We start from the raw sequence: 16,958 nt of genomic DNA on the forward strand, positions 1-16,958 counted from the left end.
ACTGCGTGCAGAATTATTAGGCAAATGAGTATTTTGACCACATCATCCTCTTTATGCATGTTGTCTTACTCCAAGCTGTATAGGCTCGAAAGCCTACTACCAATTAAGCATATTAGGTGATGTGCATCTCTGTAATGAGAAGGGGTGTGGTCTAATGACATCAACACCCTATATTAGGTGTGCATAATTATTAGGCAACTTCCTTTCCTTTGGCAAAATGGGTCAAAATAAGGACTTGACAGGCTCAGAAAAGTCAAAAATAGTGAGATATCTTGCAGAGGGATGCAGCACTCTTAAAATTGCAAAGCTTCTGAAGCGTGATCATCGAACAATCAAGCGTTTCATTCAAAATAGTCAACAGGGTCGCAAGAAGCGTGTGGAAAAACCAAGGCGCAAAATAACTGCCCATGAACTGAGAAAAGTCAAGCGTGCAGCTGCCAAGATGCCACTTGCCACCAGTTTGGCCATATTTCAGAGCTGCAACATCACTGGAGTGCCCAAAAGCACAAGGTGTGCAATACTCACAGACATGGCCAAGGTAAGAAAGGCTGAAAGACGACCACCACTGAACAAGACACACAAGCTGAAACGTCAAGACTGGGCCAAGAAATATCTCAAGACTGATTTTTCTAAGGTTTTATGGACTGATGAAATGAGAGTGAGTCTTGATGGGCCAGATGGATGGGCCCGTGGCTGGATTGGTAAAGGGCAGAGAGCTCCAGTCAGACTCAGACGCCAGCAAGGTGGAGGTGGAGTACTGGTTTGGGCTAGTATCATCAAAGATGAGCCTGTGGGGCCTTTTCGGGTTGAGGATGGAGTCAAGCTCAACTCCCAGTCCTACTGCCAGTTTCTGGAAGACACCTTCTTCAAGCAGTGGTACAGGAAGAAGTCTGCATCCTTCAAGAAAAACATGATTTTCATGCAGGACAATGCTCCATCACACGCGTCCAAGTACTCCACAGAGTGGCTGGCAAGAAAGGGTATAAAAGAAGAAAATCTAATGACATGGCCTCCTTGTTCACCTGATCTGAACCCCATTGAGAACCTGTGGTCCATCATCAAATGTGAGATTTACAAGGAGGGAAAACAGTACACCTCTCTGAACAGTGTCTGGGAGGCTGTGGTTGCTGCTGCACGCAATGTTGATGGTGAACAGATCAAAACACTGACAGAATCCATGGATGGCAGGCTTTTGAGTGTCCTTGCAAAGAAAGGTGGCTATATTGGTCACTGATTTGTTTTTGTTTTTGAATGTCAGAAATGTATATTTGTGATTGTTGAGATGTTATATTGGTTTCACTGGTAAAAATAAATAATTGAAATGGGTATATATTTGTTTTTTGTTAAGTTGCCTAATAATTATGCACAGTAATAGTCACCTGCACACACGGATACCCCCCTAAAATAGCTAAAACTAAAAACTACTTACAAAAATATTCAGCTTTGATATTAATGAGTTTTTTGGGTTCATTGAGAACATGGTTGTTGTTCAATAATAAAATTAATCCTCAAAAATACAACTTGCCTAATAATTCTGCACTCCCTGTACATGATGTGAGTAGGCCCAGGAGACTCATTGCTTCCCTTATGGAGCAGATTTTCTTCTTTTGAAATATTCTGATTTTGTCTCACAGATTTTTGACCTTGTCTTGGGGAAGAAGAGTAGATTGGATATGAGAGTCTAGAAAAAAAAACAGGAAACTTATTTTTGTTGACGGTTGTAGGTTTGATTTTTCGGTGTTCCCTATCCAGCCCAGTTTTCTCAGTGTTGACAGGAAAGTGTCTAAGCCTGCGAAAAGGTGGTCTTCAGTGTTGCCGATTAGGAGAAAGTCGTCAACCCTCTGTGGTCTCTGGTGGCGAATCTCAGGAACTTCTGGGAGTGTTGGCATAAATTGGAACATGGTAGTAGGTGTTCCTCAGGTCCACCGTGCACATTAAGGCATCTTTTAATATTAGGGGAATTATAGACCCTAGAGACTCCATCCTGAATTTTCGGTAAGATATGAATTTGTTCAGGGATCTTAGATTTATAATGGTAAGAAAAGAGCCCCCTTTCTTTTCCACTAGGAATAGATTTGAGTAAAAACCTCGTCCTTGCTCTGAAATTGGAATCCTGATTACCACTTCCATTTTTAAAAGGTTTTGTACACCCTGCCAGATTGTTTCCTGATCGGTCAGAGACCTGAGGCTGGACACAATGAACCTGTTTGGGGGGAATGAAGATAATTCTATTCGGTAACCAGACTTTATACTCTCACGAGCCCAGGGGTTCGGGAAAATCAATTCCCAAGATGACAGGAAATTCTTCAGTTTTCCCCCTACACTGGCGTAATTCTTAATCGCTGGGCTTGCTCTGGGAAGTAGGGGAGAAAAAACTACCTCTGCCCCCTTGGGGTAGCTCCAGCTTCCTGATTTTCCTTTTCCTCTTTATGATTTATCCTGAACCGAGGAAGAACAAAAGGGATATTTCCTTCTGTATGGTCTGTCCTCGGGAAAACCTTTTTTCTTATCTGAGACTTTTTCCAAGATTTTATCCAGTACAGGCCTGAAAACATACTCCCCTGAAAATTGAATGGAGCACAGCTTCATTTTAGAAGTCTTGTCCCCTGACAAACACTTCATCTAAAAAGCTCGGTGAGCCGCATTGGAGAGGCCCGCGTTTTTGGCTGAAAATCTTACAGACTCAGCGGAGGCATCCGCCAAGAAAGCAGTGGCCAATTTTAGCAAGGGAATAAAATTCAAGATCTCCTCTCTAGGGGTTTTATCCTTAATATGATTTTCAAGCTCGTTTATCCAAAGGCACGTGGATCTAGCGACAGATGTTGCAGCGATATTTGATTTAAGGTTAAACATCCCTGCTTCCCATGATTTGCGTAACAGACTGTCCGCTTTCCTGTCAATGGGATCCCGTAACTGGGATGCGTCTTCAAAAGGTAATGCTGTCTTCTTATTGACCTTTGCCTCTCGCAAGTCTATATTAAGTATCTCATCTAATATCTTAGATTCTGTTGGATTAAAGAGCAGACGGTTTTTGAAAGCCTTAGACACACCCAGACATTTTTCGGGGTCCGACCATTCCTCCAAAATCATGTCCCTTATGTTGTCATTAATGGCGAATACACTTGTCTTTTTAACCCATAGTCCCCCAAACATTTCTTTCTGGGTGGAATGGGTTTTTTGCACCTCTTCCACCCGCATAGTGGCCCTCACTGCCTTTAATAATTCTGACATTTCATCCACAGCGAAATAGAACCTTCTATCGCCCTCATAGAAATTCCGTCTCTGAAGTAATGTCCTCCTCCTCCCAATGCCTGGAAGATGAGGCATCCTCCCCCATGTCCTCACCGTCCGAGGATGAGGGTGAAATAATTTTTTGTCGTTTGGGAGGAAGAGGACCCTTAGGAGTTGTAGATAAGAGAGACCAGGAGGATTTAACTTCTTCCTGTATCATAACTCTGAAATCATCCATTAGTGAGGGTTATTCCTCGTGAATAATACTTGCAATACAGTCCTTGCATAAATCTGGAAGCCGCTTGAAACAGGATATACACTTTGACGGCTTTTTAGGTTTCTTCTGCGCCTCCTTGGAAACCTAAGAGGCGAGAACAGACCAAATCAGGAGGGGGCTACACAATATATATAATTTATTTAAGCCCCAAAAACACACACAAGTGTATTGACAAGAGGAGAGGGGGATCAAAATGACTCCCTGACCAGACATAGCGCACTTGACACAGTGTGGACATGAATCATTTCTCCCCACAGGGGAACTTACGGAGAGCGGCGCTGGAATATCTCCTGGTGATCGCGGCTCTGGACCCGACATGCTGCCACAATTTATTTCTCTGTTTTTGTTAGCTTTTATTCTGCTCGTCATAAACTTGTGTTATATCACCTCGGACTAGAGGGGCAATCACACACATTTATGTTTCTCAAATGCATTTATAGTGGCCAAATCTAAACACTTCTATACCTCTCTACGTCTGATTTGTTTTTCTGCCTCTTAACTGCACAACGACATCCATTCTGTAGTTAGCGGAGCCTATTCCTGCAGCGCTGCTCGAATAGGAGAAAGTGGTGCAATAACCGTCCCCATCCTCTACATAGTGAGGAGAGCTGTGTAGTTCTGGTACAAACCTCTGGGCTGAAGCTACTGCAGAACAGCTGAATGATATTACAAGGTGTCAGACCCCACCAATCAATTATCGATGGCTTATCCTGAGAATAGGACATCACTTATAAAAAGCTGCACAACCCCTTTAAAATGGTTTTCCAGTATCTTGATATTGATGGCCTAACCTCATCATATTGCCATGGGTCTGACACTCTGCTCCCCGCTGATCAGAGGTTCTGCAGTAGATGTCTAGTTGTGTAGTTGATGATTCTGGTTATGTCGGAGCTGCTCCCACTGATGTGATTGGTGCCAGAGCTACTATAGACCAGCTGAGTGGTAGGGGTGCCTGATGTTAGACTCTCCCTCCCCCCCTCGATCCAATCCGATACTTATGGCCATAGAGATCAAAATACTGGAAAACCCTTTAACAACTTAAGAATTTTTGCCATTTAAAGCATGCAGTGGTTTAATGGCCTTACTTGGGGGGGGGGGGGGGGGGGAGTCAGATTATTTCAAACTCCAACTCCTTATTCTCTAAATATGCAAATGGACACCAAAATGGCTTAATTGTTAATTTTTTATTTTTTTTGTTTCATGTGAAAGGGACTATGATGACTTGTTCGGAATGTGTAGGCCATTCTTTTTCTATTTTATTCTATTCTCAGTTGTATTTTATTATTTTTTTATACGTTTTTGTAATGTAACTGGGGCATCCAAAAGTGGCAAGTAATGCTTGTGCAACATAATGGTCCCTGTCTGGCAATGTAGAGACCGCAGTGTGCACAAAACAAGCAATCACCTACAGAATATATTAAAGGGGTTTTCTCATCATAGACAATGGGGGCATATCACTATGGGGGCATATCACTAGGATATGCCCCCATTGTCTTATAGGTGTGGGTCCCACCACTGGGACCCACACCTATATCGAAAATGGAGCACCGCAAGGTGGTGGCTGGAGGACTCCGGTCCAGCCACCACCAAGCCGACTCCCCATAGAAGTGAATGGGAGCGTACCGTGCATGCACGGCCCCCGCTACATTTCATTTCAATGGGGCCAGCGGAAATAGCCGAGCCAGAGCTCGCCTATTTTCGCTGGCCCCACAGAAAATGAATAGAGGGTGGCTGCGCATGCGCAGTGTGCCCTCCTTCACTTGCGGGGCTCCGTTCTCGATATAGGTGTGGGTCCCAGTGGGACTTACACCTATAAGACAATGGGAGCATATCCTAGTGATATGCCCCCATTGTCCATGATGAGACAGCCCCTTTAAGGGCCAATGTCCAAAACCATCCAGTAAGAGCAGAGTCAATTGGGGTCTCTGTATATAAAAATAAAAAAAGTATCTGATGGAATAAAGTCAGTTAGTGACCACCATAAAAACATGTAAGGGTGGTCACTAACGGGCTAAGCATGAAGATACCTTCTCTTATGTGTGAGTTTTTTGATGTGTAATAAGAACTGATTTATGCCTAAAACATTTCCCACACTCTGAACACGAAAACGGCCTCTCTCCTGTGTGAATTCTCTGATGTTTAACAAGAACTGATTTTTGTTGAAAACATTTACCACATTCTGAACATGAAAATGGCCTCTCTCCTGTGTGAATTCTCTGATGTATACCAAGATGTGATTTACGGTTAAAACCTTTCCCACATTCTGAACATGAAAATAGCTTCTCTCCTGTGTGAATTGTCTGATGGATAACGAGAGCAGATTTACTGCTAAAACATTTCCCACATTCTGAACATGAAAATGGCTTCTCCCCTGTGTGAGTTCTCTGATGTACAACAAGATGTGATTTATGGTTAAAACATTTACCACATTCTGAACATGAAAATACCTTCTCTCCTGTGTGAATTGTCTGATGGATAACAAGATGTGATATCTGGTTAAAACATTTCCCACATTCTGAACATGAAAATAGCTTCTCTCCTGTGTGAATTGTCTGATGGATAACGAGAGCAGATTTACTGTTAAAACATTTATCACATTCTGAACATGAAAATGGCTTATCCCCTGTATGAGTTCTCTGGTGGATAACAAGATGTGATTTATGGTTAAAAAATTTACCACATTCTGAACATGAAAATAGCTCATCTCCTGTGTGAATTTTCTGATGAATAAGAAAAGCTGATTTCTTCTGAAAACATTCACCACACTCTGAACATGATAATGGCTTCTTACTTGTATGAATTCTCTGATGTGTGACAAGAGCTGATTTGTAGCGAAAACATCTCCCACATTCTGAACATGAAAATGGCTTCTCCCCTTTGTGAATCCTCTGATGTTTAAGAAGAGATGAATTACGGTGAAAACATTTCCCACATTCTGAACATGAAAATGGCTTCTCTCCTGTGTGAATTCTCTGATGTGTAACAAGATCTGATTTACGGCTAAGACATTTGCCACATTCTGAACATGAAAATCGCTTCTCTCCTGTGTGAATTCTCTCATGTCTTACAAGATGTGATTTATGATTAAAACATTTCCCACATTCTGAACATGAAAAGGGCTTCTCCCCTGTGTGAATTCTCTCATGTCTAACAAATCCTGATTTATAGCTAAAACATTTACCACATTCTAAACATGGAAATGTCTTCTTTCTTACATTAGCTGTTTGATGTTTAACACCTCTTCTGAGACCTTTATTTTCTGTTACAGTCTGTGATGAATCAGAAGCTTGGACATATTTAAAAAGATCAAGTGATACATTTTTACTGTGAATGGATGAGGGTATATCTTGGATCTTGGCATGCTCTTCATGTATATCTTGTATGAAATCACAATCATCTGCTTCAAAATCTGAAGATACCGGATGTTTCTCTATATTCCAGTCATCTGCCAAAAATAAAACACATTATTAAAGAATAATATACCATAAAATTCTATTAAAATGTTATTACATTTCTGTATAAAAAAAACTCCATACAAAACAAAAGGCATGGTGCTAAATTAAAGTATCAATTGACTAAAACAGTGGTGGCCAAACGGATCACAATCTAATAGTAGACCCAGGGGCATGACTAGAAAAGGTTGGCTCCTACCTTGAGCAATATCCCTGCAACCCCCACCCAATTTACCCCCTATAACAATAGTTATTTCCCCTCAGTACACAATATCCACCGCCACTCCTCTGTACTGCTTCTACTCACCTCGGGTAGTTTGACAGCTTCTGTCCTTAGTAAACACCATGTTGGCTATCACTTATTATATTACAGTTACATAATCCTGTATGTAGTCCAGTGTAAGCCCCTCAAACATCCATCAAACAATAAATGTTAAGCTTACTGGTCTATAATTACCCGGTGAAGACCTAGCCCCCTTTTTTAAAATGGGTACCACATTCATGGGCACACACCACTGGTGCGCCAGTTCCTTGGTACAATGCCTGTCATTAACCCCTTCACTACTAGCACCGTACATGTACAGAGCTTGAGCTATGGGCAAACATGGCACCCGCTCGCGCGTGCAGTGGGGGCGTCATGGCCGGTGGGTCTCCGCTGTTTCAAACATCAGAGACCCATGGCTAATGACCACGACCGGCAATAATGCTGATCGCGGTCATTAAAGCCTTTAGATGCCTTGATCAAGTGAGATCACGGCATCTAAAGGGTGAAAAAACCCAAAGCGCAAGCTTCTTACCAGCATCCTCTGCAGCCAATAAGGATGCCGGTAATTGATTTTATTGAAGAGACCCAAGGCATTTAAGCTGCAATTCTTATTTTGGCCAGAAGGCCAACATAAGAAATGAGTAATTCTGAACAATTAATAAATCCATAATTGTTCAGAATAAAAAAAAAAATAATTATTGGATTTTGTAGGCTCAAATATGAATGTCAAAATCATAAAAAGGTTAAAAAAAAACTAAAAAGATATAAAAGTTTTAATCACCTCCCTTTCTGTAGAATAAAAAAATAAATACACAAATAACCAAAAATATAAAAATCATGGGTATCAACTCAACCGAAAACGCCTGTACTATTAAAATATAAAAATATTTTTCCAATACGGTGAATGGCGTAATGGAAAATAAGGGTCAAAATGGCCAATTTGCCTTTTTTTCATCGCTTCTCTTAACCAAAAAAAAATGTAATGAAATGCTCAGTAGATATAACTGTAAAAAAATGATGGAGGTCAGAATACGGTGATGTAAAAAAAAATTTCCCCGCAAGTGCAAAGCGTTTTAATGCGTTTTGCACGAGCGTGAGAAAAATTGGCATGTTTGGTACCCAGACCCGAACCCGGACTTGTTCACAGAAGTTCGGGTTTGGGTTAGGTGTTCTGTAGATTTTAATATTTTCCCTTGGTTATAAGGGAAAATAATAGCATTCTTCATACAGAATGCTTTGTAAAATAGCGATGGAGGGGTTAAAATCCACTTGTTCGCGCAGCCCGGCTTCTCTTCTTTCTTCTTCTTTGAGGAAAAGGACCTGTGATGACATCACTGTGCTCATCACATGGTCCATCACATGATCAATGATGGATCATGTGACGGACCATGTGATGAGCGCAGTGACGGCACCACAGGTCCTTTTCCTCCTGGACAGCAAAGAAGAAGACAGAAGAGAAGCCGGTCTGCGCGAACAAGTGGATGAGGTGAGTTAAATTATTATTTATTTTTTTTAACCCCTCCAGCCCTATTTTACTAAGCATTCGTTATTAAGAATGCTATTATTATCACTTATAACCATGTTATAAGGGAAAATAATAATGATCGGGTCCCCCACTTGCTTGCGGATGCTTGCGATTTTCAAGCAGCCCCATTCACTTCTATGGGGCCTGTGTTGCGTGAAATACACACAATATAGAGCATGCTGCGATTTTAACGCAATGCACAAGTTATGCGTCAAAATCACCGCTCATGTGCACAGCCCCATAGAAATGAATGGGTCCGGATTCAGTGCGGGTGCAACGCGTTCACCTCACGCATTGCACCCGCGAGGAAATCTCGCCCGTGTGAAAGACGCCTAAGGGAATAAGAATCAGTAAATAGCAATAACTGAACGGAGTTCCTTTAGAACTCAGGGGTGTTATCCATCTGGACCCAGGGCCTTGTTCACTTTTACCTCTTTTAGCATATTAAGGACCTTATCTACATTTAGCCAGTTAAAGCAATTGTCTCACCTCAGACATTGGGGGCATATTGTCAGGCTATGCCCCCAGTGAGAAAAAGAGGGGGCACTGCACATGCTCAGCCGCACTCCTTTCATTCCTATGGGAGCACCAAAAATAGCTGTGCGCTGACTCGGCTATTTCCGTCAGTCCCACAGAAGAGAATGGAGTGGTGGCGGCGCTTGCACAGTCTGCTTCCCATTCATTTCAATGAAACTGCTGAATGAATTGAGAGCGCATGTACCCTCCTTCACTTTGCGGGCACCGTTCTAAAGATAGGCGAGGGTCCCAGAGGTGGCACCTGCACCTGTAGGACATTGGGGGCATATCCTACCAATATCCCCCTAATGTCTGAGGTGAGACAACCCCTTTAAGTGTGTTATTTCAGATATTTACACCAGTGGCACCAACCTCATGAAATGACCTCTTTTCTCTTGTATATATCGGGCTAAAAAGAAAAACATTTAGGATCTCTGCCTTCTTTTGATTCCATTACAATCATTTAGGGGCCCTACATGTTGTGACCTTGTTTTTTTTTAAGCATTTATGTATTTGAAGAATGTTTTGGGGTCGGTCCTACTTTCTTTAGCCACCTGTATTTCAATGTGTAGTTTAGCTGATTTTATTACCCCCCTTAGATAATTCATTTAGTTCTTTAGTTAAACTAAAACAAAAAATCCTGCAGTTTTTGCACAGTCCACTATGTCTAATAATTGGCGTCACTTCTTGGTCTGTACACTTTACTGCAGTTACTAATTCTGCCTGTAATGATAGCACCTCTGTGTATAGATAAGACAGGATTCTCCATTCACAAGAGGTGATTGTCAGAGGTTATCAATTCCCTGTACAATGACCTCGTCACAGAGCATGCCTAGAAATGTCTCCTTTCCTGACCATGGTGTCTATGGACCATGGGGCTGCCATAAAGCAATTTTCTTAATGGTTTCTAAATGCTGTTAAGAACAGCTCAGGAAAGATGGCCGCCCCCATAATCATGTTCCAGAAATAGAATAAAAAAAATGCACAATCAGAATAAAAAGATTAGAAAAAAAGGATATGTGCTACTATCTGATTTTAACTGGCAGATTTTTGGTGACACTGACGCATACAGTTGATCTTCTATCTCTTCAGCGACACTGGGAGGTCTACAGATCACACAAAAAAAATAAAAAATCCATTATTTTCTTCCTTCTGTAATTCCACCCACAAGGTTTCAACATCTTCGCAACTGTCATTCACAGATATTTCTCTCCTGCTTACTTTCATATCACTCCTAGCACGCAGACATACACCACCACCACCTCTGCGGACATACACCACCACCACCACCTCTCTGGACATACACCACCACCACCTCTGCGGACATACACCACCACCACCTCTGCGGACATACACCACCACCACCTCTGCGGACATACACCACCACCACCTCTGCGGACATACACCACCACCACCACCACCTCTCTGGACATACACCACCACCACCTCTGCGGACATACACCACCACCACCTCTGCAGTTAGCCCTGTCATTTTTAAAGAGTGAAAAACCTTGAAGATTTACAGTCCAATCAGGAGTCCAACCATGTCTTAGCAACACCAACTACATCAATATGTGTTTAAGTTGGCATCAAATTTTTAGGAAATTTATTTTTTATGATCATTTTTTCCTCCTTCAGAGTTGGTTTGTAACTGATGGATCTCCTTATCCACTTTTCTAATTCTTCCCCGACCAATGTATTTTGACCCCTTTCTAACCCGTCTACCTCCATATTTATAGCCATAATATCCTGCTCCTCATTTTTAGTTTAAATGCACTGCCACCCCAGCCAGAATTCTCACCCCCAGTGCAGCAGCTCCCCTTTAACTGAGATGCAAATTATCTGCAGAAAGCAGTTTGTTCCCCATAAAAAGTCAGCCCAGTGGTCTAAGAACAAAAACCCTTCTGCTGCATAGCAAGACTTAAGCCATACATTTAACTCCCTAAACTACTGCCGACGGCGCATGGCACAGGCAGTATTACAGAGAAGACTACCTTGGAGGTCCTTCCCTTCACTTTGGAGCCTAGGTCTTTAAAATAATTTTTAAGGTCCTTCCACCTACCATTGAGTCTGTCATTGGTACCAACATAGGCCACAATAGCTGGGTCATCCTCAAACCCATGCTTCCCCCACCCCATAATTTATCCACCTGTTCCACCACATGTCAAACCCTGGTACCAGGGAGGCAGCAAATAGTTTGGTTGAGGTAGTCTTGGCGACAAATTAATCTATCCATCTTCCTGATTATAGAATCGCCTAAAACCATCCCCTTGACTACTAGTTGGGCTGTTCTCCCAGCTGTTATGGACAACAGTATCTGCTAGGGCTGCCATTTCTGAAACTGACACCCTTGCATCATTGCCCAACTTGGTAATTATGCTTGGAAGCACAGAAACAGGATTGGCCTTCTTCTAGGATCCCTTTCTACTCCCTCTAACTACATTAATCCAGCTCCCTGCCTGTTCCTGCTGATCCACGACCTGATCTCCAACTTCCATATCTACCCCACGAACTGCTTGCTCAGTGAGCAGCATGCTCCTCAAGATTTTCAATTGACCTCAGTGTTGCATGTTTCTCTTCCAGGACTCATTCTCTCATGTTTCAGAATGGTATTCACCCTGGAACACCTGTTCCATTTGTGCATACTTGTGCACCGAAGGAAATCTCCAATGTTGCGAGGCATTATCCCAGTTATAAAAAACAATTAAGATGAACAAAAAGTAGATTGCTTACAGGTTTTCTCCTTGTTTTTAACAGTTTGTTTTTTTACTACATTTATTCACAAGCCACTTACTATACTGTAGCATTGTAGCAAGCCCAAAGCGAGCAAGCTCAGAATGAGGCCTGTAGTGCAATTAATGGCACCTGAGAGCACAAATCACTCCCTTTAAAGGGAACCTGCCATCACCTTTATGCTGCCCATACTAACAGCAGAATAAAGTAGACACAGGTGAGTTGATTTCAGGGGTCTGTCATTTAAAAGTTAAATGTAAGTGGTTGCAGAGAAGCAACATCACAATCATTACTGACTGGGCCTGGAAAAGAGTCACGGACACCTGAGAAGAGTCATGGTTATTCATAAATTTCTGCTCTCCATGCCCACCTGCTGATGACTGACCGTCTTCTACCAAGTTTTCCAATTATCAGCAGATGGGTGAGGAGAGCAGGAGATTAGGAATAACCAGGACTCTTCTCAGGTAGATTTGACTCTTTCCAAGCCCTGTGCTGCAATGATTATGATGCTGGTTCTCAGCAACCACATACTTTTAGCTCATGAGTGGCACACCGCTGAAATCAGCATTTTTGTCACAAATTTATGCTGCCCTCAGTGAGGTCAGCATAAAGTTGGTGACCGGTTTCGTTTAACCGGGTACTCAGAAAACACAGGGGTTTTAAATGATGTCAGTGACTCAGTACCTAAATACAAACACTTAGCACAGAAAGACCTTTGCAATAAATTATATGCAACTATTTGCAATTTCTCAAACAACCCACAGAATTACACTCAGCACCAATGCTCTGGTTCTTAAAAGGGGTTTTCCAGGCTTTTAATATTGATGACTGATCCTCAAGATAGGTCTTCAATATCAGATCGGTGGGGTTCCTACACCCAGTACCCCCGCCGAACAGCTGTATAAAGAGAAGGCACACCCCATGCAAGCGTGCCGTCTCCTGTCTGTCAGCCCGCTCGCCGATGCTTTGTAGACAGCAAGCAGGAAGAGACACGCGCGGACAGCTAATCGGTGGGGGTGCCAGGTGTCAGAACCCCGCCAATCTGATATTGAGGACCTATCCTAAAGATAGTATGTCACAGCTGAGACAATAACCCGTCAAAGGGTCAATATGCTAAAGGTAGTATGAATAAAAAAGACAATTCACAGAGTACCACCCTCATTTAAAACCTAGCCTTTAATATAAATGCTAAAAATACCCAAATGAAAAATAAACTACTTTTTTGAACAAGTAAATAAATATAATAATCAGTACTCCAAATTACAGGATAGGGCAGTGCTGTAGGCACAGGTGTAGGTGATCAGATGGGGAACTTTCCCTAATTTTCACCCTGTACTTTTAGCCCTGCCTACAGAACTAAATAGCCTCCCCGATAGGGGCGATCCCGTATTCAGGAACCTCCTATAAGCCCTTCGGATGGCCCTGAAAGGGGGTAATAGAGGCAAACCTTGGTAAGGTGGCCTGAAACGGGTCTATTCAATGACCTATTGTTAGTGTTGAGAGAACTTGTGTTTTAAGTTCGGTGTCTAAAGTTCGGGTTATCGAAAATTTGCGTTATAGATTCCGCTACCACGGACCAAGTTATGGTCCGTGGTAGCGAAATCCATAACGCGATTCTTCGATAACACGAACCCGAACGTTAGACGCCGAACTTAAAACACAAGTTCGCTCAACACTACCTATTGTAAATACAGAATATAATAAATAATGAATACATGAAAATAAATAGTATATTCAATTTCTGCAGTGTCGGATTATATCAATATTCTCGGAAAGACACCTTCAAATTAATTGCAAATTGGTGACAAAAGTTCACAAAGTCATTAGATCAAAAGTATAGGTCCCTTAGTACCAACACATTTCGCCCAATATATACAGTGGGCTCATCAGGGGACACAAATACAGTATTCAAGTTAATATCCATATAGTTGTTAACATAGGCAATCCGACCCAGCATCTAGCAGCTTATTACAGCACCAGTAATCACTGGTCAGATATACGAGTTAATCAATCGCTGGTTAAATAGGTAAAACTAGAATGCTAAGATTGGGCCAGTGGGCCTGATGGCCCCCTCACACTTAGTACAAATAATACAACCCCTCACATTAGATACAAAATAGGTAGTGCTAGATCAATTACTACCGAAGCAAACAGTTAACACAAGATACTTGCGTGCCCCACATATTTGATCAACGATGCTGGGGAAGATAACCAGCCAGTCTAGTTACAGTCAGATGGCATAAACGGGCTGCTGCAGCGTATTATCTGCGTGACATGGTCAATGTCTGTAGTGGAGTGTTCCTAAAGACAGGTCATCAATATAAAAAACCAGAAAAACCCCTTTAATTCCACTTATTCACAAGCCACTTAGGCCTCTTTTTCTGTTTCTGTTCCATATTTTGCTTCCGGATACGGAACCATTAATTTCAATGGGTCCACAAAAAAAAAAAAACGGAATGTACTCCGTATGCTTTCCGTTTCCGTATTTCCGTTCTGTTCAAAGATAGAACATGTCCTATTATTGTCCGCATAATAGACAAGGATAGTACTGTTCTATCAGGGGCCAGCTGTTCCGTTCTGCAAAAACGGAATGCACATGGACGTCATCCGTATTTTTGGCGGATCCGTTTTTTATGGACCGCAAAACACTGAAAAAGCCATATGGTCGTGTGCAATAGACCTTAGTGTAGCAAGCCCTGGATATTTTGATGTCTTATTGAAAGGCAGGTAGGAAAAATCTGGTGTTCAGGGGTGAGACTTTTTTTTTTATTAAGGCTACATTCATGGCCATTTATCGACCATTTTTAGAAACGTAGAAACATAGAATTAGAGATGTCCCGAACTATTCGCCGGCGAACAGTTCCCAGCGAACATATATTGTTCGCGTTCGCCGCGGCGGGCGAACATATGCGATGTTCGGTCCGCCCCTAAACATCATCATTGAGCAAACTTTGACCCTGTACCTCACAGTCAGCAGACACATTCCAGCCATTTAGCAGCAGACCCTCCCTCCCAGACCCTCCCACCTCCTATCAAAAAGCAAGGACAGCATCCATCTTCGATTCATTCTGAAGCTGCAGTGTCACAAATTTGACTAAGTTGTAATCGCAATGCGATTAATACAGGTTATATGTATCGCATTGCGAATTCAACTTAGAGCTGGGTTCCTAATGGTTGTATTGCTAGAATATAACAAAGATTGAGAATATAGTGCTATATTCGTTATATTCATCAATTCTAGCAATACAACCATTAGGAACTCAGATCTAAGTTGTAATCGCAATGCGATTAATACAGGTTATATTAATCGCATTGCGAATTTAACTTACCACACTCTGCGTCAACTACGTAATTTTCCATGGGAGTTTTGCCATGGATTCCACTCCGGCATGCCACAGTCCAGGTGTTAGTCCCCTTGAAACAACTTTTCCATCACTATTGTGGCCAGAAAGAGTCCCTGTGGGTTCTAAAATTCGCTTGTCTATTGAAGTCTATGGCCGTTCGCGAAAATTCGCGTTCGCGAACGGAAAATTTTATGTTCGCGACATCTCTACATAGAATGTGGCAGCAGATAAGAACCATTTGGCCCATCTAGTCTGCCCAATATACTGAATACTATGAATAGCCCCTGGCCCTATCTTATATGAAGGATGGCCTTATGCTTATCCCATTCATGCTTAAACTCTGTCAATGTATTTGCAGCTACCACTTCTGCAGGAAGGCTATTCCATGCATCCACTACTCTCTCAGTAAAGTAATACTTCCTGATATTACTTTTAAACCTTTGCCCCTCTAATTTAAAACTATGTCCTTTTGTAGCAGTTTTTCTTCTTTTAAATATTTTCTCCTCTTTTAGGCCTCTTTCACACTTGCGTTGTCCGGATCCGGCGTGTACTCCACTTGCCGGAATTACACGCCGGATCCGGAAAAACGCAAGTGTACTGAAAGCATTTGAAGACGGAACCGTCTTCCAAATGCGTTCAGTGTTACTATGGCACCCAGGACGCTATTAAAGTCCTGGTTGCCATAGTAGGAGCGGGGAGCGGGGGAGCGGTATACTTACAGTCCGTGCGGCTCCCGGGGCGCTCCAGAATGACGTCAGAGCGCCCCATGCGCATGGATGACGTGATCCATGTGATCACATGATCCATGCGCTTGGGGCGCCCTGACGTCACTCTGGAGCGCCCGGTGAGCCGCACGGACGGTAAGTACACTGCTCCCCCGCTCCCCGCTACACTTTACCATGGCTGTCAGGACTTTAGCGTCTTGGCAGCCATGGTAACCATTCAGAAAAAGCTAAATGTCGGCTCCGGCAATGCGCCGAAACGACGTTTAGCTTAAGGCCGGATCCGGATCAATGCCTTTCAATGGGCATTAATTCCGGATCCGGCCTTGCGGCAAGTGTTCCGGATTTTTGGCCGGAGCAAAAAGCGCAGCATGCTGCGGTATTTTCTCCGGCCAAAAAACGTTCCGTTCCGGAACTGAAGACATCCTGATGCATCCTGAACGGATTTCTCTCCATTCAGAATGCATTAGGATAATCCTGATCAGGATTCTTCCGGCATAGAGCCCCGACGACGGAACTCTATGCCGGAAGACAAGAACGCAAGTGTGAAAGAGCCCTTACCTTGTTGATTCCATTTATGTATTTAAAAGTTTCTATCATATCCCCTCTGTCTCGTCTTTCTTCCAAGCTATACATGTTAAGGTCCTTTAATCTTTCCTGGTAAGTTTTATCCTGCAATCCATGTACCAGTTTAGTAGCTCTTCTCTGAACTCTCTCCAAAGTATCAATATCCTTCTGGAGATATGGTCTCCAGTACTGAGCAGAATACTCCAAATGAGGTCTCACTAGTGCTCTGTAGAGCGGCATGAGCACCTCCCTCTGTCTACTGGTAATGCCTCTCCCTATACACCCAAGCATTCTGCTAGCATTTCCTGCTGCTCTATGACATTGTC

The 16,958-nt window shown here is 42.6% G+C and overlaps 2 protein-coding genes and 1 long non-coding RNA gene across 4 annotated transcripts in view; all 3 read right to left on the reverse strand.

Moving 5' to 3' along the window:
* The window catches only part of LOC121003533 (zinc finger protein 501-like), a 434,191-nt gene that overhangs the window by 205,121 nt on the left and 212,112 nt on the right, over positions 1-16,958 (reverse strand). The gene's annotated exons all lie outside the window — the stretch shown is intronic.
* Positions 5,343-6,480, reverse strand: LOC121003554 (zinc finger protein 300-like; the record flags this gene model as incomplete). Its single annotated transcript, XM_040435457.1, has 2 exons — positions 5,343-5,759; positions 5,844-6,480. Coding segments are annotated over 2 exons (855 nt in total), but the record flags the coding sequence as incomplete, so codon positions are not given.
* Positions 6,601-16,958, reverse strand: part of LOC121003626 — a 78,991-nt gene continuing 68,633 nt past the window's right edge. The window contains exon 3 of the long non-coding RNA XR_005779567.1: positions 6,601-6,953. This is a non-coding gene — a long non-coding RNA (uncharacterized LOC121003626). The remainder of the gene's footprint in view (positions 6,954-16,958) is intronic.

Source organism: Bufo bufo, chromosome 6, assembly GCF_905171765.1.
Source record: "Bufo bufo chromosome 6, aBufBuf1.1, whole genome shotgun sequence".
Classification (NCBI taxonomy): Eukaryota; Metazoa; Chordata; class Amphibia; order Anura; family Bufonidae; genus Bufo; species Bufo bufo.